Source organism: Electrona antarctica, assembly GCF_951216825.1.
Source record: "Electrona antarctica genome assembly, chromosome: 23".
Classification (NCBI taxonomy): Eukaryota; Metazoa; Chordata; class Actinopteri; order Myctophiformes; family Myctophidae; genus Electrona; species Electrona antarctica.
The window spans coordinates 18,244,298-18,264,205 of NC_136804.1; the positions used below are offsets into that span (position 1 = coordinate 18,244,298).

At 41.8% G+C, this 19,908-nt stretch overlaps 3 protein-coding genes across 6 annotated transcripts in view; 1 reads left to right on the top strand and 2 right to left on the bottom strand.

Annotated features, from left to right (window-relative positions):
* Positions 1-1,938: 1,938 nt before the first annotated feature.
* zcrb1 (zinc finger CCHC-type and RNA binding motif 1) lies at positions 1,939-14,663 on the bottom strand. The gene is made up of 8 exons (XM_079493854.1): positions 14,524-14,663; positions 13,936-14,046; positions 13,070-13,098; positions 12,391-12,502; positions 12,183-12,290; positions 5,956-6,065; positions 5,060-5,132; positions 1,939-2,444 (listed from the first exon to the last, which is right to left on the bottom strand). The coding sequence occupies exons 1-8, from the start codon at positions 14,641-14,643 to the stop codon at positions 2,292-2,294; spliced, it is 816 nt and encodes a 271-aa protein (XP_079349980.1). The 5' UTR covers positions 14,644-14,663; the 3' UTR covers positions 1,939-2,291.
* LOC306916301 (atlastin-2-like) lies at positions 9,548-11,284 on the bottom strand (the record flags this gene model as incomplete). The annotated part of the gene is made up of 1 exon (XM_079494135.1): positions 9,548-11,284. The coding sequence occupies one exon, from the start codon at positions 11,282-11,284 to the stop codon at positions 9,548-9,550; it is 1,737 nt and encodes a 578-aa protein (XP_079350261.1).
* Positions 14,664-14,974: 311 nt separating the features above from the next.
* pphln1 (periphilin 1) overlaps positions 14,975-19,908 on the top strand; it is a 36,531-nt gene continuing 31,597 nt past the window's right edge. For all 4 annotated transcript variants that reach the window (XM_079494444.1, XM_079494446.1, XM_079494445.1 and 1 more), the window contains exons 1-3: positions 14,975-15,039; positions 18,225-18,292; positions 19,260-19,324. In XM_079494444.1, the coding sequence (XP_079350570.1) occupies position 18,292; positions 19,260-19,324 (66 nt within the window). In that variant the 5' untranslated portion in view covers positions 14,975-15,039; positions 18,225-18,291. The remainder of the gene's footprint in view (positions 15,040-18,224; positions 18,293-19,259; positions 19,325-19,908) is intronic.

Here is a 19,908-nt window from a genome sequence, read left to right on the forward strand (position 1 = left end):
ACTAACAGTAGGCTACTTACAACAAAAGACGAACGCTTCGGTGGTCAGCTTAGACAGAACAGATTTGACCTGCTTTTATCGCTGACTGCTTAATTATTATGTGTTTCAGCTGAGCTGATTTAGGCAGTTGGGTTGAGATAGGCTGGGTAGCCCTCACCAATCAGCTGTTCTTAACGGCGTTCAGATGGCCTCTTTCACAGAGACACACATTTCCTAGGCTAAAAGTGTATATAGGTCTACCGTGTACTGACCATGTATTACTGTGGACTCAGTCCAGAGTAGGTCTGAGCTAGGCCAAACAGGCCACACATGACATAATGACTGATCACTCACTGACGTTTTATTTAGACCAGGATCATATGTAATACTTTATAGTAGATGATATTGCATTATAAACACTGACAATTATATTGTCGCAGTTAACTATGAAATTGTGCATTTCCCGTCAGTAATTGGTAACCCCGGGCATGACGATATATGGGAATGCCCCATATATGGTCACGCATCAATATTGGCCAGCAAACCCTTAGATCTCCATATATGGAGCTGACCTGTTCTGACATTCCATATGTTGATCCTTCCCCATCCATCCTTCTGCTTCGATGTCTCCCTTTTCACTGATACCTGTCCATTTAAACTCTATAGGGGCCTGCCCCAAAGTTATTAGTGCAGCCGCACCCGGCAGTTCTCAACAGGCCCGAATATTAAGGCCCGGCCATACCTGGACCCTCATCAAACCCTGTGTACACTCAAGACACTGCTCCCGCTGCCACCCTTAGATCTCCATATATATACCTCTCCTGGACCCTAAATACATCATCCCTCATAAAGAAGGCCCACCAGCATCTCTTTTTCTTGAGGAGACTAAGGAAAGTCAAGCTATCCCACCTGACTCTGGAAAACTTTTACCGCTGTACCATTGAAAGTACATTGACCTACTGTATTACAGCTTGGTACGGAAACTGTACTGTTGCAGAGCGGAAATCACTACAGAAGGTGGTGAAAACTGCGCAGCGTATTATAGGCTGCTCATTACCATCGATTGAGTCCATCCACAAACAACGCTGCCAGTCTAAGGCCCTCAGCATCATCAAGGATGCCTCCCACCCCAACAACAGACTGTTCCACCCCTCCCATTCACAGATGAGAAAGGGCTACAGATGCCTCAAGACTTCAACCACCAGATCCAGAAACAGCTTCTTCCCCTCAGTCATTGTCCTCTTGAACTCTCTGACCAAGAGATAGAGTTGTCCCCCCCGGTTAAAAAATATGAACTCTTCACTGACTGTACATACACTGTTTATTTCTACTTACTTTTGTACTGCATTGGAGTGATGCCAACAGATCAATTTCGTTGTACATGTGTGTAAACAGTGTTCAATGATAAAATAAAATCCATCCATCCATCCATATATGGAGCTGACCTGTTCTGACATTCCATGTTGATCTGACCTCATCAAACCCTGTACACTCAAGGCACACTCCATATATGGCCAGTACAGAATTCATTCCATATGTTGATCTGACCCCTAATTCCAAAGCGCCAGCGCTCGCCCAGCAGTCTGCTGTCACCCAGGTGGATGTGTGCACGCGACCTTGTCGCTTCTCGCCCCCAGGCGTCTTACTGGTAAATGTAGGTAATATGGCATTTCACTATGTTACATTTTTGTACATTTGGATCCCGGGGAGACACCACATTTCTCTTTTGGTTTTGAGCTGAAATGGTTTGTGAATGGGTTTGTACTGTAGTCTTCAAACAAATAAGGTCTTTGGTTGTGTTACATTAACTACCGGTAAATAAAATATGCATTTCAATTCACAACTGTGAATTGTGAAGGATATATTCATTCACTGTATTACTTTTGTACACCAAATATACTGAAACTAAAAGCTTCTGTCATTGGAATTTTGTTTGGCATTCAAATGACTAACAATGACTAGAAAAACACAAAAGTTTAATCACCAACAAATGAACAAACAGTTAATCATCAAGAATTTATACAGTATAAGAAATAACATAACTGATTTCTTTCTCCATACAAGCCTAGTGACATGACATACTTAATGTAAGAAAAACATAATCCAGATAGTGACAATTGTCCAAGACTGTGGACAGTGGACCATATTATAAAAATGTCACCACAATACTGAGATCCAAAACCAAAAAGAAAAAATCGAATTACACATTTTGTATTTGCCGAAAACACATGTTTGATGGACTATCCGTTCAGCTAACCAGCACGTGTGCTTTGTTTGAATAATGTTCATTGCCATAGGTACAACTCATTACATTAGTCACTTAGTTCCTCTTCGTCACTAAAGTAAGTGCTCTTTTTTATTCTAATTTTGGTTTTCTTGGAATCTTCTGATGTGGAGGCCTGAGTGCTGTCATCATGAGTCATGGATACCACTGTCTTCTGCTCTTCTTGCTCTATACGGGCTTGCTGCAAAGGAGAAAAATGACACATGGAAACATGGTCAGCCAATGCAGGGAAGCTGGAAGTACCCTCACTAAAAACGCAGGGACAACGCTCCACACGTCCCAAACTCTTCTCCCTTCTGGCTCAAAAACTGTGGAATGCACTCCCCGTTGCAGTCAGAACTGCAGCATCACTCCCAATCTTCCGCCGTAGTCTGAAAACCCACCTTTTCAGACTCCACCATGGCCCATAGCACTTACCCTACCCCCTTAGACAGCACTTTTTAGACTTAGATAGCATTTGATACAGACTTATAGCATGTTATGTAGACAGCACAATAATTGCATTGTATGTAGTCATAGCACTTCATAGTATATATGTACAGCATAGTATAGTATATATGTATAGTTTATATGTACAGTGTCATTATATAGATATGTTCTAGCTACGTTCTTGATAAATGCTTTTTATATATGTGATGTATTCCCATGCTTTTGTTCTTGCTTAATGTAACTCGCTCTGGATTAAGAGCGTCTGCTAAATGCCTAAATTGTAAATTGGTCATCCGGGCTCGCACTTCGGATCCTAGGTCATGTAACATCACTTCACACTGGAAAACAAAATTCCTATTCCTGAGGGCCCGTGTTAGCCCTTGGAATCTTCATCCCTATTTTACTCCAATGATAACAACACTAGGACAGCAGAACATTGTGCTACCAAAGAGTCAAAATAATCAACAGCATTTATATCAAGAGACATTTTTGGAAATGGCATTATTAATCGCCATCATCAGCCACCATTTTAACATTATTGGAATATAACAAGTGAAGACCACTGAATGATGCCTGGTTACCTGCTTATATTAAATTCTTAAACTCTGTTGCACGATGGCGTCACATGCTGAAAATAGCAGACCTATAAGTTAAAAATGCATCATAATGCATTTCTTACACTTGCCTACTTCTGGTGGGAAGCATCATTGTACAACAAAGTATAAATCTGCCGTAAAATGTACCTGACAAGTAGCTGAGGGACACAATATTGTTTTAGCCTTGGTATTACATAATCAACTAGAAATGCACTGTCGAGCTGCCAACCTGCGCTTTGCACACAAGTTGGCCAAGTTGGTATTTGTATGCTATGTCCTATATGTCAATCCTAACCTCGCCTCACCAGGCTTTCCACCACCTCGGAGGAAAGCCTGGTCTCTGTTTCAAAAGTCCGTATGATCCTGTCGGGAGCGGATGATATCGTTACGTCATGTTGTAGTATTGTTTTGTAGGCGACAGGCAGGAACAACAGGCGGAAACTTCCTTTTCCCTCAAACAATAAAAGCTCTCGTAGCCTGTAGCTTTTATTGAGAAAACTCGGTTTGAGGGAAAAGGAAGTTGCCGCCTGTCGACTATCATACGCTCCCGACAGGATCATATACCTAAATGAAATGGTGCCCAGGCTAATGAGGCTATGTCAATCCTGTTTGTATTGTTTGAGGTCTGGGGACTGCAGATGGAAACTAAATCTGGTATACTTACACTGCATTTTTAATGTAATGTTCATCAATATACACTGTCCCAACTAAATAAATAAATAAAATGAATGGCCTACTTGTGCGCGAGCAGAGCGCTCAACTTACCCCTGACTCTTGTCAACTTACCGTCCCTCCCTCTTTAAAATAACGACGAATAAAGACGAAACCCATAAACAAACATTTAAAATAAAACTTGCACCAATAGAAAATTTAATTCCATTCCTAACTGTTTAAAAAAAAAACTTCAGAGAATTAAAGTGTTCTTACACCTAATTAACTTTCCACAAATTGCGATGTATTGCAAAAAAATCACACCCGTGTGAACTGAGTGGTGTAAGGTATTATATAGCCTGATCAGCTGTGGTCTGACGTAATGTCTGACGTAATGAAATCACACCCGTGTGAACTGGGTGACCATAGCAACCATGCTCATTTTTTGGTACGAACAGACAGACAGACACGTAAACTAACAAAAACAGTTGTAGGAGTGGTTTACACCACTCAAAAATATAACTTATATTGTGCATTCAAACACAATTCATTGTGATTTCATAAGTTTGAAACTCAAATTGTTTACGTCATCCACATATGTCAGTGTTGTCCCTCGGCCAATAAGGAACCACCGTTTTTACATAAACATACAGTTACGTCATCAGCCAATCCCTGATTGGCCGAGCGACGCCACCAACATACGGAGCCAATCCAATTTGCGGAGGGGGCCACCGACATACGCAGCAAGCTGCCAACTTGTGCTCTGATTGGCCGAGCAACGCCACCAAAAATACAAAATCCCTGATTGGATTGGCCGAGCGACGCCACCAAAAATACACAATCCCTGATTGGCCGAGGGGACCACCGACATACGCAGCCGAAAACAGTACTAGCGCTCTGTTCGCAATAATTACTGCGTTCGCAATAATTATGACATAGGCCTAATCATAATCTAGATTCTTCAGTTATCAGAGATAGCATCTCACAGACTGAAGCAGTCCATTCTTGGGTACTATTGTTCTCAAATTGTCATTTTTGGATTCTAGATCAAGACTTTATGTCAACTAATAATTTAGACAGGAAGACACCAGTTGTGGCAAAAACCCACTAACACACTAACCTGAAAAGCTATGGCTTGACTGAGGCTGTCAAGAGCAGGGTCCTCCCCCTCATCCTCACTTTCCTCCTCTTCACTGAGGGAGAAAACGATACATATATTCGGCGTCAAGATAACATGGATAAGACAACATTTTATTCATGGCTAAGGGATGTCATGGGGTCACTAGATGGTTCAAGAACTTTGCTTCAGTGAAAATAGGGACAGTGCAATATATAAGGTAACCTTTTTGGCCATGCACCCCGTTACCTCCTGACCTAGCTGACGCACCCCCGACATGCACCCCGTTACCTCCTGACCTAGCTGACGCACCCCCGACATGGAAATATCAATTGCATATTGCTATATAGAGACAAACATTTCCTATTTATCCACATATGCACATACAGTATATGAACCTGAATATGGCATTTATATGCAGCATAGGCTATATTCTGCATATACTTGCCATAATATGTTAGTATATTTAAAATAAAACCATAGCACCACCATTAGCCTTTTCATGTCGCGCACCCACGCACCACAAGGGGTGCACGCATCACAGTTTGGGAACCACTGGGGTAGACAGACTAGTGGTTCTCCAAGTAGGGTCCATGGACCCCCAGGGGCCCTTGAAGGGGTTCAAGTAGGGTCCATGGACCCCCAGGGAGTAAATATAGAATAAAAATCAGTTTAATCTTAAACTGACTTTAAAATGAGTTTAATCAGTTTAAATCAGAATAATCTTGCAAATATACATATTCTCTTATTTGATACCTGGCACAAATCTTTTCAAATGGGGGTCTGTGGTCAAATAAATATAAATGTTGGTGTTCTTGACTTAAACTTTTGAGAATCAGTGATGTCGACAGAGGACTATACATAATCCTAAATATCTCATGGGCTTATCCTTTACTTACACCGGCTCAGCTTCCTGAACCTTTTTCTTCTTTTTCTTCTCCTTCTTCTTCGGAGGCTCCCTCTCTCCCAGAATGTTTTTGGGGCATGCGTAGCTCAAGTGTCCTGTATCCTGTGATGGATGGCAAAAATACATCATTTAAGTGATTTATTCAATTAAATTATTATCCAATTATGCATTGGATAATGGATTCATTGTTTTTGTAAAAAACAAATCTGATTCCGCCATTATTTACAGTTTCGGTCATTCGTCAAAGGACCTCTGACCTTTAGATCTCCCAAATAATTAATTATATGATCAGTCTGTCCACTCCTGACGTCAAAAAAGCGACATCAAAGATTTTCGTAGCCTGGTTAACCACTTCCGCATTTCCATTCATTTGTGTGGAGTCTGGACCCTGCTAATGCATGGTTGGCTGCAGGAGTACAGTGTTGACAGACAACTCCTTCAGCCAATCAATGTAACGGAAGAAGCGTCATCTTCAATCTCCAAACGGCTATATAAAGCTCTCATATTGCGTTTAGCTCATTCGAGAGGAGTTGCTGTGAGATTAGAAAGCACCATCATTAGAAGACAGGCGAAATCAGCAAGGGAACCGACGGGAATTGATGAGAAACTTCTTTTCATTTAATAAGAGAGGATTTCATGGCTTGACCCCGTCTTATCACTGCTTGCAGCTATATGTGGTATTATTTTGTTTAATACAATTTTTGCCTCTAACTTTGGCAAACCCCGGCGGGATAATTTTGCTAACACAGTAACATAAACAATGAAATGACAATCCTCTTTGGCTTTAGAAGGTCCTAGCAACAAGCTACACTGGCCCAGACAATCCTCTTTGGCTTTAGAAGGTCCTAGCAACAAGCTACACTGGCCCAGACAATCCTCTTTGGCTTTAGAAGGTCCTAGCAACAAGCTACACTGGCCCAGACAATCCTCTTTGGCTTTAGAAGGTCCTAGCAACAAGCTACACTGGCCCAGACAATCCTCTTTGGCTTTAGAAGGTCCTAGCAACAAGCTACACTGGCCCAGACAATCCTCTTTGGCTTTAGAAGGTCCTAGCAACAAGCTACACTGGCCCCTACTTAACAACAGGGACGATACACTGTAGGTAAATGAGAAAAAGAGGTTGTGCATCAGCAATGGTTCAGTGGAGTGCTAGAGCCAAATCCAGTATACATCAAAAAGTAGGAATTAGACATTTCAAAAAGGTTTTAATAAATGCTGGACAAAGTACTCACATTTCCATTTCTTTATTGGCACACACCAAAAAGGAACACTTATGCGTTTCGGCTATGAGCCTTCATCAGAGCATGTGCAGGCGTAGGTATGTAGGCATACTGTAGGTGGCTAAAACAACCAATAAAAGACAGTTAAGAGGCTAAATAAGTTCTAAAAAGACTTTAACATTGTAAAGTCATGTTAATATTAAGAATCTAATCATGTGGATCTCTGGGTCCACACGGCAATAGTTTGGCTCCAACGTTGGAACTCGGACTTCATGTGGCCAGCCTGTTATGTGATGTCTCATCGATGATGCAACTACTTCAAATTTGGGCACGGTATCAGCCCTGATACCTGATCTAAGCCCCAAGAAAGTACTAGTATAAGTTAAATAAAATCACACTTGTGTGAAGTGAGCGGCACCCACTGTGGATTGCCTTCTGAACAGTCTGACACTATCATCCACATCGTCGTCCTCCACGAGACATGAATGGATTGTGTTATTGTATGAAACGGAATTAGTTGCGAGTTGTATTTATATCGGCCATATGACATCTCACGTCTTAATTTAGTCCGCTAAACAAACGTAAAAGTCCATAGACTTTGCTGGCAAAGGATTTTTGTTGAAAGAGCTCTAAACCGGTCCGTAGACTTGGCTGCCTGCCACATGATGTAATTTCGGAAAGCCATGCATTGGAGTGGCTAGCGCCCCTCAAAAAAGTATGAAACATGTGAAACAAATTAGTGGAGGTACATCTGTGGCCTACTGGTAGTGTGCACAACTTCAAGAAGTGTGTGGTGACCCGATCTGGTGCTGATCGTTTTGGCGGTTTGCGAGATTAGCTCAGGTCAAGCACACACACACACAATTATAGACAGACAGATTGACACAGACCAACCAACCTTCTTATAGATGGCTAGCCTCATACAGAGCTACAGCGTTCAAAAAACAGTCCCGGAACTACCACAATGCCATTGCGCAAACCATTTGACGTAGTATGGCCTCCTCTCAAACATATTCAGGGGACAGATGGATGAGACAATTAGGATCCACTATCCACAAATCCATACTGTTCAGAGTTTAAACACACATCCATGGGAAGGTTGGTGTCAATCCCTTTAAAGTTCACTAGATTCAGGAACAACTTCTATCATAAAGGTTACATTTCTCAAATGAATAACTTCCAGTTCAATACATTTATACTTTGAGGCCATGGTCAGAAATATGTGACCCATTTAAACCATTAATAGAAAGGCTTTCAGAATGCATCCCTTATGAGAGCTGTCAATATAAGTGCAGTTAACCTAATGTTGAACTTAAATAAATAAGACACACGTGTATATACCAGTAGTGTACACATTTGTGAATGTGTGTGTTGACTAATACTCAAACTAAACTAAAAGTGAAAAGAATTACTTCTTTAACAGGGAAAAAGGCGTAATAAAAACACTACAATGAACAAAACTAACCCAAACTAAATAAAATTGCAGGTAAAATCTCCCCCTCTATTATGTCGGTCTTCTATGATTTATGACTCCAACTTTGGGCACGGTTTCAGCCCAGTAATCCTGACCCCTCTTTGCAGTCAAAGTGTAGTGCTCAAAGGAATAATTACATGGTATGGGACAAAATAGTACATATGAAAAGAAAATGATGCTTCAACGATTGAGTAGGGCTGGGCAATATGGAAAAATATATTATCACGATAATTTTTCATGCGGTTGTTAGTTATTTTTCAAGTTACTTAACAGTAAAACCACCTACAAGCTAACAAAAATAAAACGAAAAAGAAGTAACAGACCATTTAGAGTAGATCAAAATACTTTTTTGGCGAACGAAACCGTCGTTCTACAGAAGTATAAATTAACGTATAGAACTGCAAATCATAGAATGTGCATTCACTGTGTGACGATATATATGAAATCTCTGAAAAGGCATATGGTGGAGACATTGTATCGTCTCAGCGATATTTATCACCATATCGCCCACCATATCGTGAGTGACATAAAGGCTGTGTTTCCATAAGAGCATGCTGGATTTGTGTAATCCACTGTTAACTCCCAAAGTTGCAAAACTCACTTCACAATGTAATTTCACTCTCTTTCTTGTAGGAGCCATTTGTTCTCTCACTGAAACACATGCACGCACACACGAGATGCAATCATCGCTCATTAATAACACAGGCTACTGACTCAAGACTTTCTGAGAAAATAAAAAGATGGACACATCATTTGTATGCGAGGGAGCATAACGGTTGTTGTAATCGTCAATCAAAATTCATAAAAGGAAAACATTGTATCGCAGGACTGAAAACATGAGATTTTGGGAGAGGGAGCAGTGACAGGAGAGGGAGCAGTGACAGGGACGGTCAGTGGGACTTTTGTTGCTTGAATTGCGAAACCTGTTCTGTCAACCTGGCTCTGATAGAGGTGGCCGCGGTCGACCCAATGCCATCTTCCATAAAGTGTTTGCTGAGGGGCTTCAACACCTGTTCGCAGAGTGTCTCAGCCACCACGTCTATTAGCTTCCCCAACTCGGGGAACTTCCCAGAGTACTTCACATAACACCAGACGAAGAGAGACAGCAGCATGGCACCCATGATCAGGTTGGACAGCACTGCCAGTGATGTGAGGCCCACGAGCCCCATCACAGCTGACACCACAAAAGTGATGAACATGATGGCGAACAGTGTGGCGGGCGTGCACATTGCATATAAGATATTCTTGCTGTCGTTGTGCTTGGAAAGGTTTCCGAAGGCCTCGTCTAGCTCCGCCTCCAGCTGGTCCTGATAGCGCTGGCACAAATCCTCCCCACCCATCTTCTTCACTGAGCGGAAGTGGCGCACTGAGCATTCGCGGAACTCCTCGTGGCAGCGCTCGAGGTCGGATGGTGCGATATACGGCTTGTCCCCTCCACAGATCTGTTCCATGTTCTTGCTGTACATTTCCTTGACTCCTGCCACAGCAGTGAGGTTATTGGCTTCTGCCGTCGCCTCTAGTATAGACTTGGGATGAGGCAAAGTCTCCCCTTGGTAGACTTTGATGTAGGCCTTAAAGTACTCAACCAGGTGACTGCAGGTGACTTTGTTTCCTCCAATCTCCTTTTCCACTAGTTGGTCTGGTGCCAGCAGCAGAGGAACCAGTTTTTCCAGCTGCCGTGTGAAGTCCCCGTCGATATCTTTGAGCCGGCCATCAAAGTATGGGTTGGTGGCCACTTTAAGGCCAGGGTGGGGCAGCAAGAAGCAGCTGATGTTGGAGAAACAGGAGTGGATGTGTTTCCTCACATTCTGCAGCTCTTCATGTTGGCCCTGCTTCAACATTAGCCTTTTCTCCAGGAAGGTTTTGCCTCCCTCGAGGCCATAGTCGTGTTCATAAGGATAGCTCCAGTCTCGAATGAGGAACATCAAGGACTGGAAAGGTTTCTGGTACTCCATCTCCTCCATAGCAAGTCGTCCGTATTCTGTGAAGAGCTGCAGATGCTGGAGATTGTCTTCCTGTATATCCTGGGACAGATTGTACACCTGTACAGAACTGGTCATGGTACTGAGGGCAAACACAGTAGCACAATCCTTGATGGTAGATTGGCTGTCAAATGCCCCCTGCGTGTCAACTAGCAGCACTGCAACCTTAGTGCCGTCAGGCTTTTCAATCACAAAGACCTCACTCCACATCTGGATGCCTGTAGTCTCTCTCTCACAGCCTCCTCTCCAGCTGAATCCTGTCAGCGGCTCATTGTCTCCTCCTATCCAAGAATCATTCTGCTGTTGGTTCTGGTTGTACATGTAGCGCAGCATGAAGTCCAGCATGAAAGACTTGCCCTTGCGGTAGGCTCCGGCCACAGATACCACCACCACATTGAGGTCCTTCACGTGGTCCTGGAGCAGAATCCTTTCCAGTGCCGCCACGTCTAGCTCAAAGTTATGCTCTTCTTCATTGGCCAAGACGATCTGGACGGGCCCGGTTTTGGGCTCCTCCGCCACCACCTCTTCCTCGTGGACCTCATCCTGCGCCAGATTCTCAGGCTGCGTTGGAGGACGCCAGCCGTCTTTCAAGATGCGGCTTATGCAGTTTGGTTCGAATGTATTTCGATTCCTCAGCCCCGCCATCTTGCTGTCCATGACACGGTTGATTGATCCGTATGTTTCAGTAGCACAAAACAAATCTGTGCTTCCCTGTGGATCACTGCATGCTTGTGCATATCTCGAAGTCACTGCCTCTGTTGGAGAATCTTCCCGCAGGTGAAACTCATCAGTCATTATCAGTTATCCTGTCCGCTAAACTGTTCAGGAAGCAACTGTAGCTCACAAACAATAACCTACCATCAACTAAACATGACTTATTAGCTGTGAACAAGCCCTTATATTGTGACGTAATAAGAATAGTATGAGTGACGTGGTCCTGCTTATATAATGGGTGGATGGGGTTTGTGAGGTCAGAGGTCTGCCGGGTGGCCAGTCCTATAGGATAGTGATCCTAAATTTGAACAAATAGAATGTAATTATGGCTGTGTCTCGTTTATGATAATCTGTCTCGGTATGTCTGGCCGTCTGTGTCCCTCATGCCCATTTATGGAGATGTCATCAATATGACATCGTAGACTGGCCAATATATACAGTATATACTACTAATAATAAGCCTATCTCACAGAATTTCCCCGCCCCCCCTAAATACGCCCCCTTTCGGGGTTAGTGGTGATAGGTGACGTCACTCCATAGACGCTACATGTTAACAGAGGTAATTTAAGAAGTCTACAACTTTTGTTTTCTCAAGGTAAGGTTTGTTCTATCTGTTCGACCTGATTTACCATCTTGTTTGCTTCATAATAATATTGGTCTGTCACATTTTTACATTAGAAAATGTACTTAGATTCTCCAGAGAAAAAAAACGTGTAAATGCTCATGTTAAAGACACCACTATTTACCGGAAGTGGGCGTGGAAAGCGGGCTGTGAGATAGGCCTATTACACTTTTTCATCAAACAAAATATAACAAAAAGCAAACTAACCCCGCACTCATAACATTTGGTCTTGTCTGTGTAGTTCCGTCGCCTGATGAACTCGGATGCTCGGCCATTATCGACGGCGATGCTGGCTTTCACTGTTCTGCCAAACAACTGTGGGACAAACAAAGAGGCGGATTCAGCTCACCTCACCATACCAATCAATATAGCTGATGAAAACTAGAGAGGAATTCTGTAATTGTTACAGGCCTACCTGTTTGTTGTTTAATTGTCTTGCACAGTTTTGGGCCGATTCTTTATCCAGGAAGAGAACAAATGCCACTCCTTTACTTTTGCGATCGTCTTTGTCCTTCACAATTGTCACCCTTTGGGAAGCAAGAAACGATTACTAATGACTGATATTACTTACTGATATTACTAGTACCCATTGTCCTTTTCCGTATACTTTAAATCTCCAAACAGCATTTTATCCATCTCATGATTTATAATTTGCATTGGGTCATATTTCCCAAAAGCTACATTTAGTAGGCCAAATATCCGAGAGTAACAGCCTTTAATTAAATATAAGACATTGGTTGTTCTCGTCTAGATTCATGTTTGAGTTTGCCATATTTTAGTTGTTACAACCCCCATACACAAGAGTACAAGTGTGTGTGTGTGGATCATGAGATAAAGGGCCCCTGGGCCAGCAACATGCTGAGCTTGAGCCCCCATGTGACAGCGACGCGGTTGTGCGGAGGTACAAGCTCAGGGGCCCCCCTAGCTCAGGTGCCCCTGGGTCTGGGCCCAACAGGCCCGTCGGGTAATCATCCCCCTTGTGTGTGTGTGTGTGTGTGTGTCAGTCAGACAGACAGGCAACAATCGTTTTTGTGTATTGTTCATAAACCTTATTGCCTGGTGGAATTTGTTGGCTTTGTCACTGAACTACTTACTTCACAACCTTCCCATATTTGGTGAAGAGCTGAAATGACAGTGAATACATGTTACTCATCATTGGTTGCTTTACAAACTACACAAATATTGGTCCATGTGGGTCCATTTGTAAACACTCAGCGTTAATTGGCTACATTGCCGATTTTGAACTACGAGGATAAAACCATAAAAAGCACTAAGACTTGTTTACATCAGGGTCCTCCATTTTCAAGTCATCAGAACATATAAAGACGTACAAATATACACCATCCATCCATCCAAATACACACTTTTATAAAACATAGGAAATCATCATATATACAGTTTAAGAAAGTAAAAAGGGGAAAAACAAGTACAGTATGGAAAATCGGCGGGGACTAAACTTTTTACAGGAGCCAGTTTCGAATTGCAGCCGCCCGTAAGTCTAGGGATTCACATTTCTCAATGGCCGCTGGTAGATCGTTCCACATTTTAGTGGCTAATGTAATGCCTTGTTTGAGCCAAATCTGGGTTGCACGTTGTTAGTTGAACTCCCTCTGGTGTTGCGATTGTGGACTTCGTTGACATTAAGGAAGTATTTTGAAAGGTACATGGGTATCTTTTAGTGTTGTAGCGGATCTTGTAGACCAGGCCCATTGCAAGATGCTGTACTCTGTCGTCAACGTCATTCCAGCCTATCAAAATGGGCAGGGGTGACGTGGGTTCTGGGAGACTCTCATAGATGAATTTGTTGATTCTGACATTTTCAAATGTCAGAATCGATAAAATACATCTACGAGAGTCTAAATCTTAGGCTAAGTCGATCCCAGACTAGCTAAATCTTATGAGAGGATATCACATACATACAACAGCCTTTGAGATGATAAAATAGTGTAGTAACACGCACCTTGTGGAGGTCATTGTTGGTGAGAGAGAAAGGCAGGTTGGACACATACACAGTGCTTTTACTTGGAGCCAAACCCCCACTCATGATGCTTTCACTGGACGAGCAACTGAACTGCAATATACAGATATATATATATATTTATGGTGAATTGAAAATGGTGGACCCTATTGTAAACAAGTGTAATGTGTCATGGTGTCGTCCACGGTTAACATTTTTTGTATTGAATTGTAATTTGTGCTTGAAATGTACTGTAATTCTGCAAACTGTTAATAAATACTTCAATCAATCAATCAATACATTCTTATTTATTTACGATAACGATAATATAACAATCCAATGTGATTGACATACACACATTAAAATAGAGCCTTACCTGATTGGAGTATTTATTAACAGTTTGCAGAATGGGTACATTTCACATGAACGCACAACTCAATACAAAGACTGTTACTGTGGACGACAACACTGATAAAGCATTACACTTGTTTACAACAGGGTCCACCCTTTTCAATTCTTCAGAACATTTAGAGACGTACAAATATACACTACAAATATACACCTAGAGAATGCATTTCATTGGTAACATACCTGATTAGAAAAAGAAACGAGGTAGAAAAGACTAAAGGCGTATGTGTTGTGGTGGTTGTGGTTGTTTACTATGGAAGTGGAACAGGATAACGTCGCAGACGCAGACTGATGACGCGTCATACAGTTTCATCCAACCAGACTCAATTCATACATCGAGCCCAGTGTTGCCATGTGCGCTTATTACAAGCGACTTTTGGCTTGTCTGTAAAGTTGCTCGAAAATATCGGTAGTTAATTGCGCCGCGGTAACTTGCGGGTTTTTTGGGGCTTGTTCCTAAAGTGCAGTTTCTTATTTGGGCTTTCAGTTCCTTTGATTCCTTTGTATTAATAATAATAATAATAATAAACCCGCTTTTAATATAGAGTAATATATTAGTCGCTTCTTTTGGGCTTGGTAGACCATAGACCTGGTTGCTTATTTCTCTCGCAAAATCTAGCATGACCTGGCAACACTTCATAATGCCAGCCAGCCATCGCCGGTGGCCGCCGGGAAGGAAAGGAAAAGCGCGACAACAAGGTGGGTAATGTTCCTCCCGGGAGCAAATTTAACTTTACAGCACGTTAATTCCCGCACGCTTCTCCCTCGCAGTTGTCGTAACGATATATTTGAGATGAACCGTGCGTCAGGTTCAACTAGCTATGTTGCTCTTAGATCAGACGAAGGGCCAGACTGCATACATATCGTGTGATACAGTCCGAAGCTAGCTAATTAGCCACAGCGAGCGTTAGCTTGCATGATGTCTATGGTTCATGTTATTATTATTATTTGAAATTTCACTAGAGGGTCAGGGTACTCCCTTGAGTTGCAGCAACTCGTTTTCAAGGGGGTCCTCAGGGCACAACATACAACGTACAACATAACAATACAGCAACAAACAATACATACACAAAGGCTCTTCCCCATCACAAACCCACTACATCAGTATACTCGTAAACCCAGAGTTTCATTGAAAATGAAATGAATAAAATATACAACATTAATGCAAGAAATGAGTCATACATTGCAAATAAACAAGTATGATGCCAATAGGATAGTCTCAGGGCAACACAAAAGAGCAATCAAAAACAAGAACAGCTAGATTAACAACTAATGCATTCTTGAAGGCAATAAAGGAAGTGAGTGATCTGAGAGACAAGGGCAGGGCATTCCAGTCTGCTGTTGCTTTGAACTTATAAGCATGCCTACCTATCTCTCTAGATATTCTGGGCTATTCTTAGGCAGATGAGAACCGGTTCAAGAACTGTTTTAAATATGTGGGATGTCTATACTAGTACTACAGCAGTGGTTTTCAGCTCTTTTCATACCAAGGCCCATTATGTATTCTGCATATGAGCCACGGCACGGACCACCATTTGATGACATTTAGCCTCTCAGACCCAAAACTAATCGAATATGTCCACATTTCCATGCTCTATTGATGTTGGTACAATTAGGAGAGATAACAGGTAAACGTTGATCAAAATAACAATTCTTCTACATTCTCTAATTTTGTAGACTTCTTGTAAACTAACTTAAGAAATGAAGATGTTTAACAATAATGTAACACTTGAGAGTGTAAAATGATACATTTTCATGTTACACTCTCAAGAGTTAAAGATCCATTAGAAGATCCATTTGGTTACCAACTCTCCATTTAGCTGGGGACCACCTGGAACCCCCTCAAGGACCGCTGGTGGTCCCTGGACCACTGGTTGAGAACCACTGTACTACACTACAGAGATTAAAAAGGGGTACATTCATTTAAAAACTCCCACGAACTGAAAACTCCCACCGTTGTTTTGTGTGTTAGTTTGTGAGCGATTGATTGATTGATTGAAATATTTATTAACAGTTTGCAGAATTACAGTACATTTCCAGCACAACTCAATACAAAGACTGTTAACTGTGAGTGGACAACCCAATAAAGCATTACATTTGTTTACAAGAGGGTCCACCTTGTTCAATTCATCAAAACATTTAGAGACGTACAAATAGACACTTCTATATAGCCAAAGAACAGAACAGGAATTCATCATAAAGGAGGTAAAAAGGGAAAAGAAACATACAGTGAGGGGGAAAAGGGGTTGGGGGGGGATTCCGAATTTACGGGGGGCAGTTTCGAATTGCAGCTGTCCGTAGGTGCCCTTTGAGAGCGGTTTTGAAGGAGTCAAGGGATTTGCATGTCTTAATGACTGTTGGTAGGGCGTTCCACATTTTGGTGGCATAGGAGCGAAAATAATTGAGTCCCTTGTTTGTGCCGAATCTGGGTTATACATGGTTTGTTGCACTCCCTCTGGTGTTGTGGGTGTGGACTTCGTTAACATTAAGGAAGTATTTAGAGGTACATGGGTATCTTGGTGGTGTATCGAATCTTGTGGACCAGACCCATTGCAAGATGCTGTACTCTGTCGTCGACCCTAAGCCATTCCAGCCTGTCAAAGTGGGCAGGGGTGAGGCCAAGTAGGAGCCTGACCAGTTTGTTTTTTGTTGTGGGTCTATTAAATGAAAGCCCACCATTAGGTGCGGGTGTATAGAAATGAATAGTCTTAACGGGTGTGCTTCTCTCTCTCTCTCTCTCTCTCTCTCTCTCTTTTTCAAATGTATTTTAGGTAGTTGCTCTGTTCGTATGCAAGTAGTTCTGACATCCTTCTGTCACAACAAATCTGGCCGCAGTGTTTTTGCACATTGCACTTTCCCCCCCCACTAGTCATGTTTTCAAGCTCTCTTTGGGTGATTGATTTTAATCTGTGGGAATTTTGGGAAGTATCAAGTATGTGTCTTGTTTGTCTTAGTTGGTACAGTGGACCGGTAGAAAGTGTAGTTCAGTTTTCCCACCACATTTTCTGTGCAGTGCTGGGTACACGCAGTCTGCCTTCTCTTGAGAGACAGGTTTGCTTGTGGTGGCCTTAAGCTATGTACACTGAATCTGTAAATCCATGCTTTCCTTAGTTTTGGATCGGTCACAGACGTGCTCTGTGTCGTATTCTGCCACTGTGTGTGTTTTCTATTTAGGACAAAATAGCAGTTTCTCTTCATCTTCACACATTACCCATCCAAAAAACTGAAAGGCTAAATTAAAATATATTTTTTTTATGGTATTCCTCAGTTGCATCATGAAATGAAGTTATTGCTGGACCTTTTTGGTGAGAGCTGTGGTGTTACTGTTTATAGCAATGTGATTGTGCATTACTGTGAAAACATGTCTTACTTTCTTTTAGCCTATATATCGTAATGTAAATAATACTCTTTCATTATAGAGCAGGAGTATTCTATCAGTTGCGTTTTTATTATTATTATTTTTAATCGAGGAGAGCTATAACATTTAATAAATAAAGATCTGTATTGTAGTACTACTGCATACTGCGGTACATTGTTTAAGGCATTGAAACTAGTGATGTACCGAATATTCGGTCACACATGCCTGGCTGGCAAAACACGTTTGAACATATCAACCGGCACGTTGTAGGTTGATATAGCCTACACGGCTGACTCACCGCCGACATGTCACAGTCAAACATCACATCAGAGATATTGTTACAATGTTTCAGCAGTCAGTCTGGAATTAACGTATGCAATTAATGCATTAAAAAGTGCTGAATAAAAGTTTTATGGACCCATAATAGTGATTATTATTTAAGTTAAGTTTTGCCTGTAGGTGTGCAAAAGCCTTGCTTTTTATGTGATATGATCATCATTAAGCTACATTGTTTTTCTTTCCCCAGATTGTGTTGAAGATCTCGTACTTTTCTTACACGCACTGAAGACTTCAAAGAAGTCCTCGAATCAACAAGTAAGTAGTCATCATGAACCAGTATTTTTCCTCTCCCATTAAAAAAAACAAACAAACTATTTAGCCCACACAAGTACAATATATGCTAATGCCACGACTTTATTTTTCTAATGTATTAAAAAAAAAAAAAACGTTTCTTTCATTTGTTTTTGCCATGTGGCCCAGGTTATTATCGTAAAGTAGCCTTGGGAATTGAGCTAGGTGGCCCATAGGTCGGGAGCCTATCTCCTGTTTCTGAAGTGGCTTGATGTCCAAGTACACCCGCTGTAATGACACTAGTATGTCTCATGAAGACATTAAGACAACGACTTACCTATGGTCTAATGCCATCTTATGCAAAAAATAATTGCCATGGATCATAATGGAATCATGGATAGATCTGATGAGAGCCTTGAAAACCTGAGAAATGAATGTTTGCGGAAAGTTGGAGAATATTTGAAGACTAACAGTGGTGACAGGAAAGCTGTTTATGTTGTCTTATGTCAGTGGTTCACAAAGTGGATTCCGGGGACCCCCATGCGTCCTTGAGGGAGTTCCAGGGGGTCCCCAGCTAAATGATAGTTTGGAACCAAATGGACCCGTATTATATGGGTCGGTAACTCTGAGAGTGTGCAAATGTAACAAAATGGACCCCTGGTTCCATTTGTACACTCGAGAGTTAAATTAACATTAATTTTCCAATATAAATTGGGGGTCCCAGAAATAGAAATGCCATTAAATGGGGGTCTGTAGACTAATGCATGTCAACCTGTGGGGTCCTTGAAATTAAACGGGTTGAGAATCTCTGCTAGAGCCGTACAAATCTTCTCTTATGGGGGTCCCTGGCATATCTTTTCAAATGGGGGTCCGTGGCTAATTAGTGTCATTTTGGGGGTCCTTGATATGAAAAAGTTTGGGAACCACTGTCTTATGTCACCTGATGCTGATGTTGGTGGTTTGTATTGTAACTCCTTAGTGCATTTTCCAGTGACTTACAGGAGAGAGAGGAGCATACGAGATGTCTATGATGAGCGCTTTATACCAGAGAGAACGGTGAGATTTACCAACATGATATTTCACACATGACATGCAGATGTTTTGAAGTTATGTCACACTTTGTTTTTCTCTCTGTGCCTTTGCTTTCACTTCTCAAATTGCATAAAGATGTGAGATGAACTTTAGATTTATGGAGAGCCAGTCTTTGCCAGTGCAAACTTTAGTACATTTTTAGTACACAGGATTTTATCTCTCTATGATGCAGTTGACTGCACCCGGCAGACCTATGACAGATTAACAGTCGACTCGACAATATTTGAAACACGCTGCGCTCAAATATATTTTGTTAAAACAAAAGAGCACACATGTGATGTACGTGGCTGGCAGTCCGACGTATGTACAGTTGGCGTATTTCCAGATCAAATTGTACTAATCAAGTCATAAGATGAAAAGTTTAAACTTGTTTGTTTCACCTTGTGAAATGTCTTTTGGCACATTATTCAGGAAGGATATTTCAGAGTGTGTGTCTGTAAGGCCTTTCCGACATTAAGTTCAGTCTTGTTTTCTTAAGCTTAGAACATTGGTCTGGACTACTGCAACTCTTTGCTCCTGCCTCACTCAGAAATATATTTCACACCTTC

Excerpts from the sequence above, each read along its gene's own strand:
- zcrb1 (XM_079493854.1), bottom strand. The coding sequence starts at position 14,643 with ATGACGCGTCATCAGTCTGCGTCTGCGACGTTATCCTGTTCCACTTCC. Across the intron at positions 13,099-13,935 it reads CCAACAATGACCTCCACAAG|CTCTTCACCAAATATGGGAA; the intron begins GTGCGTGTTACT and ends CTGTCATTTCAG. Across the intron at positions 12,503-13,069 it reads AAATATGGGAAGGTTGTGAA|GGTGACAATTGTGAAGGACA; the intron begins GTAAGTAGTTCA and ends TGCTTCCCAAAG.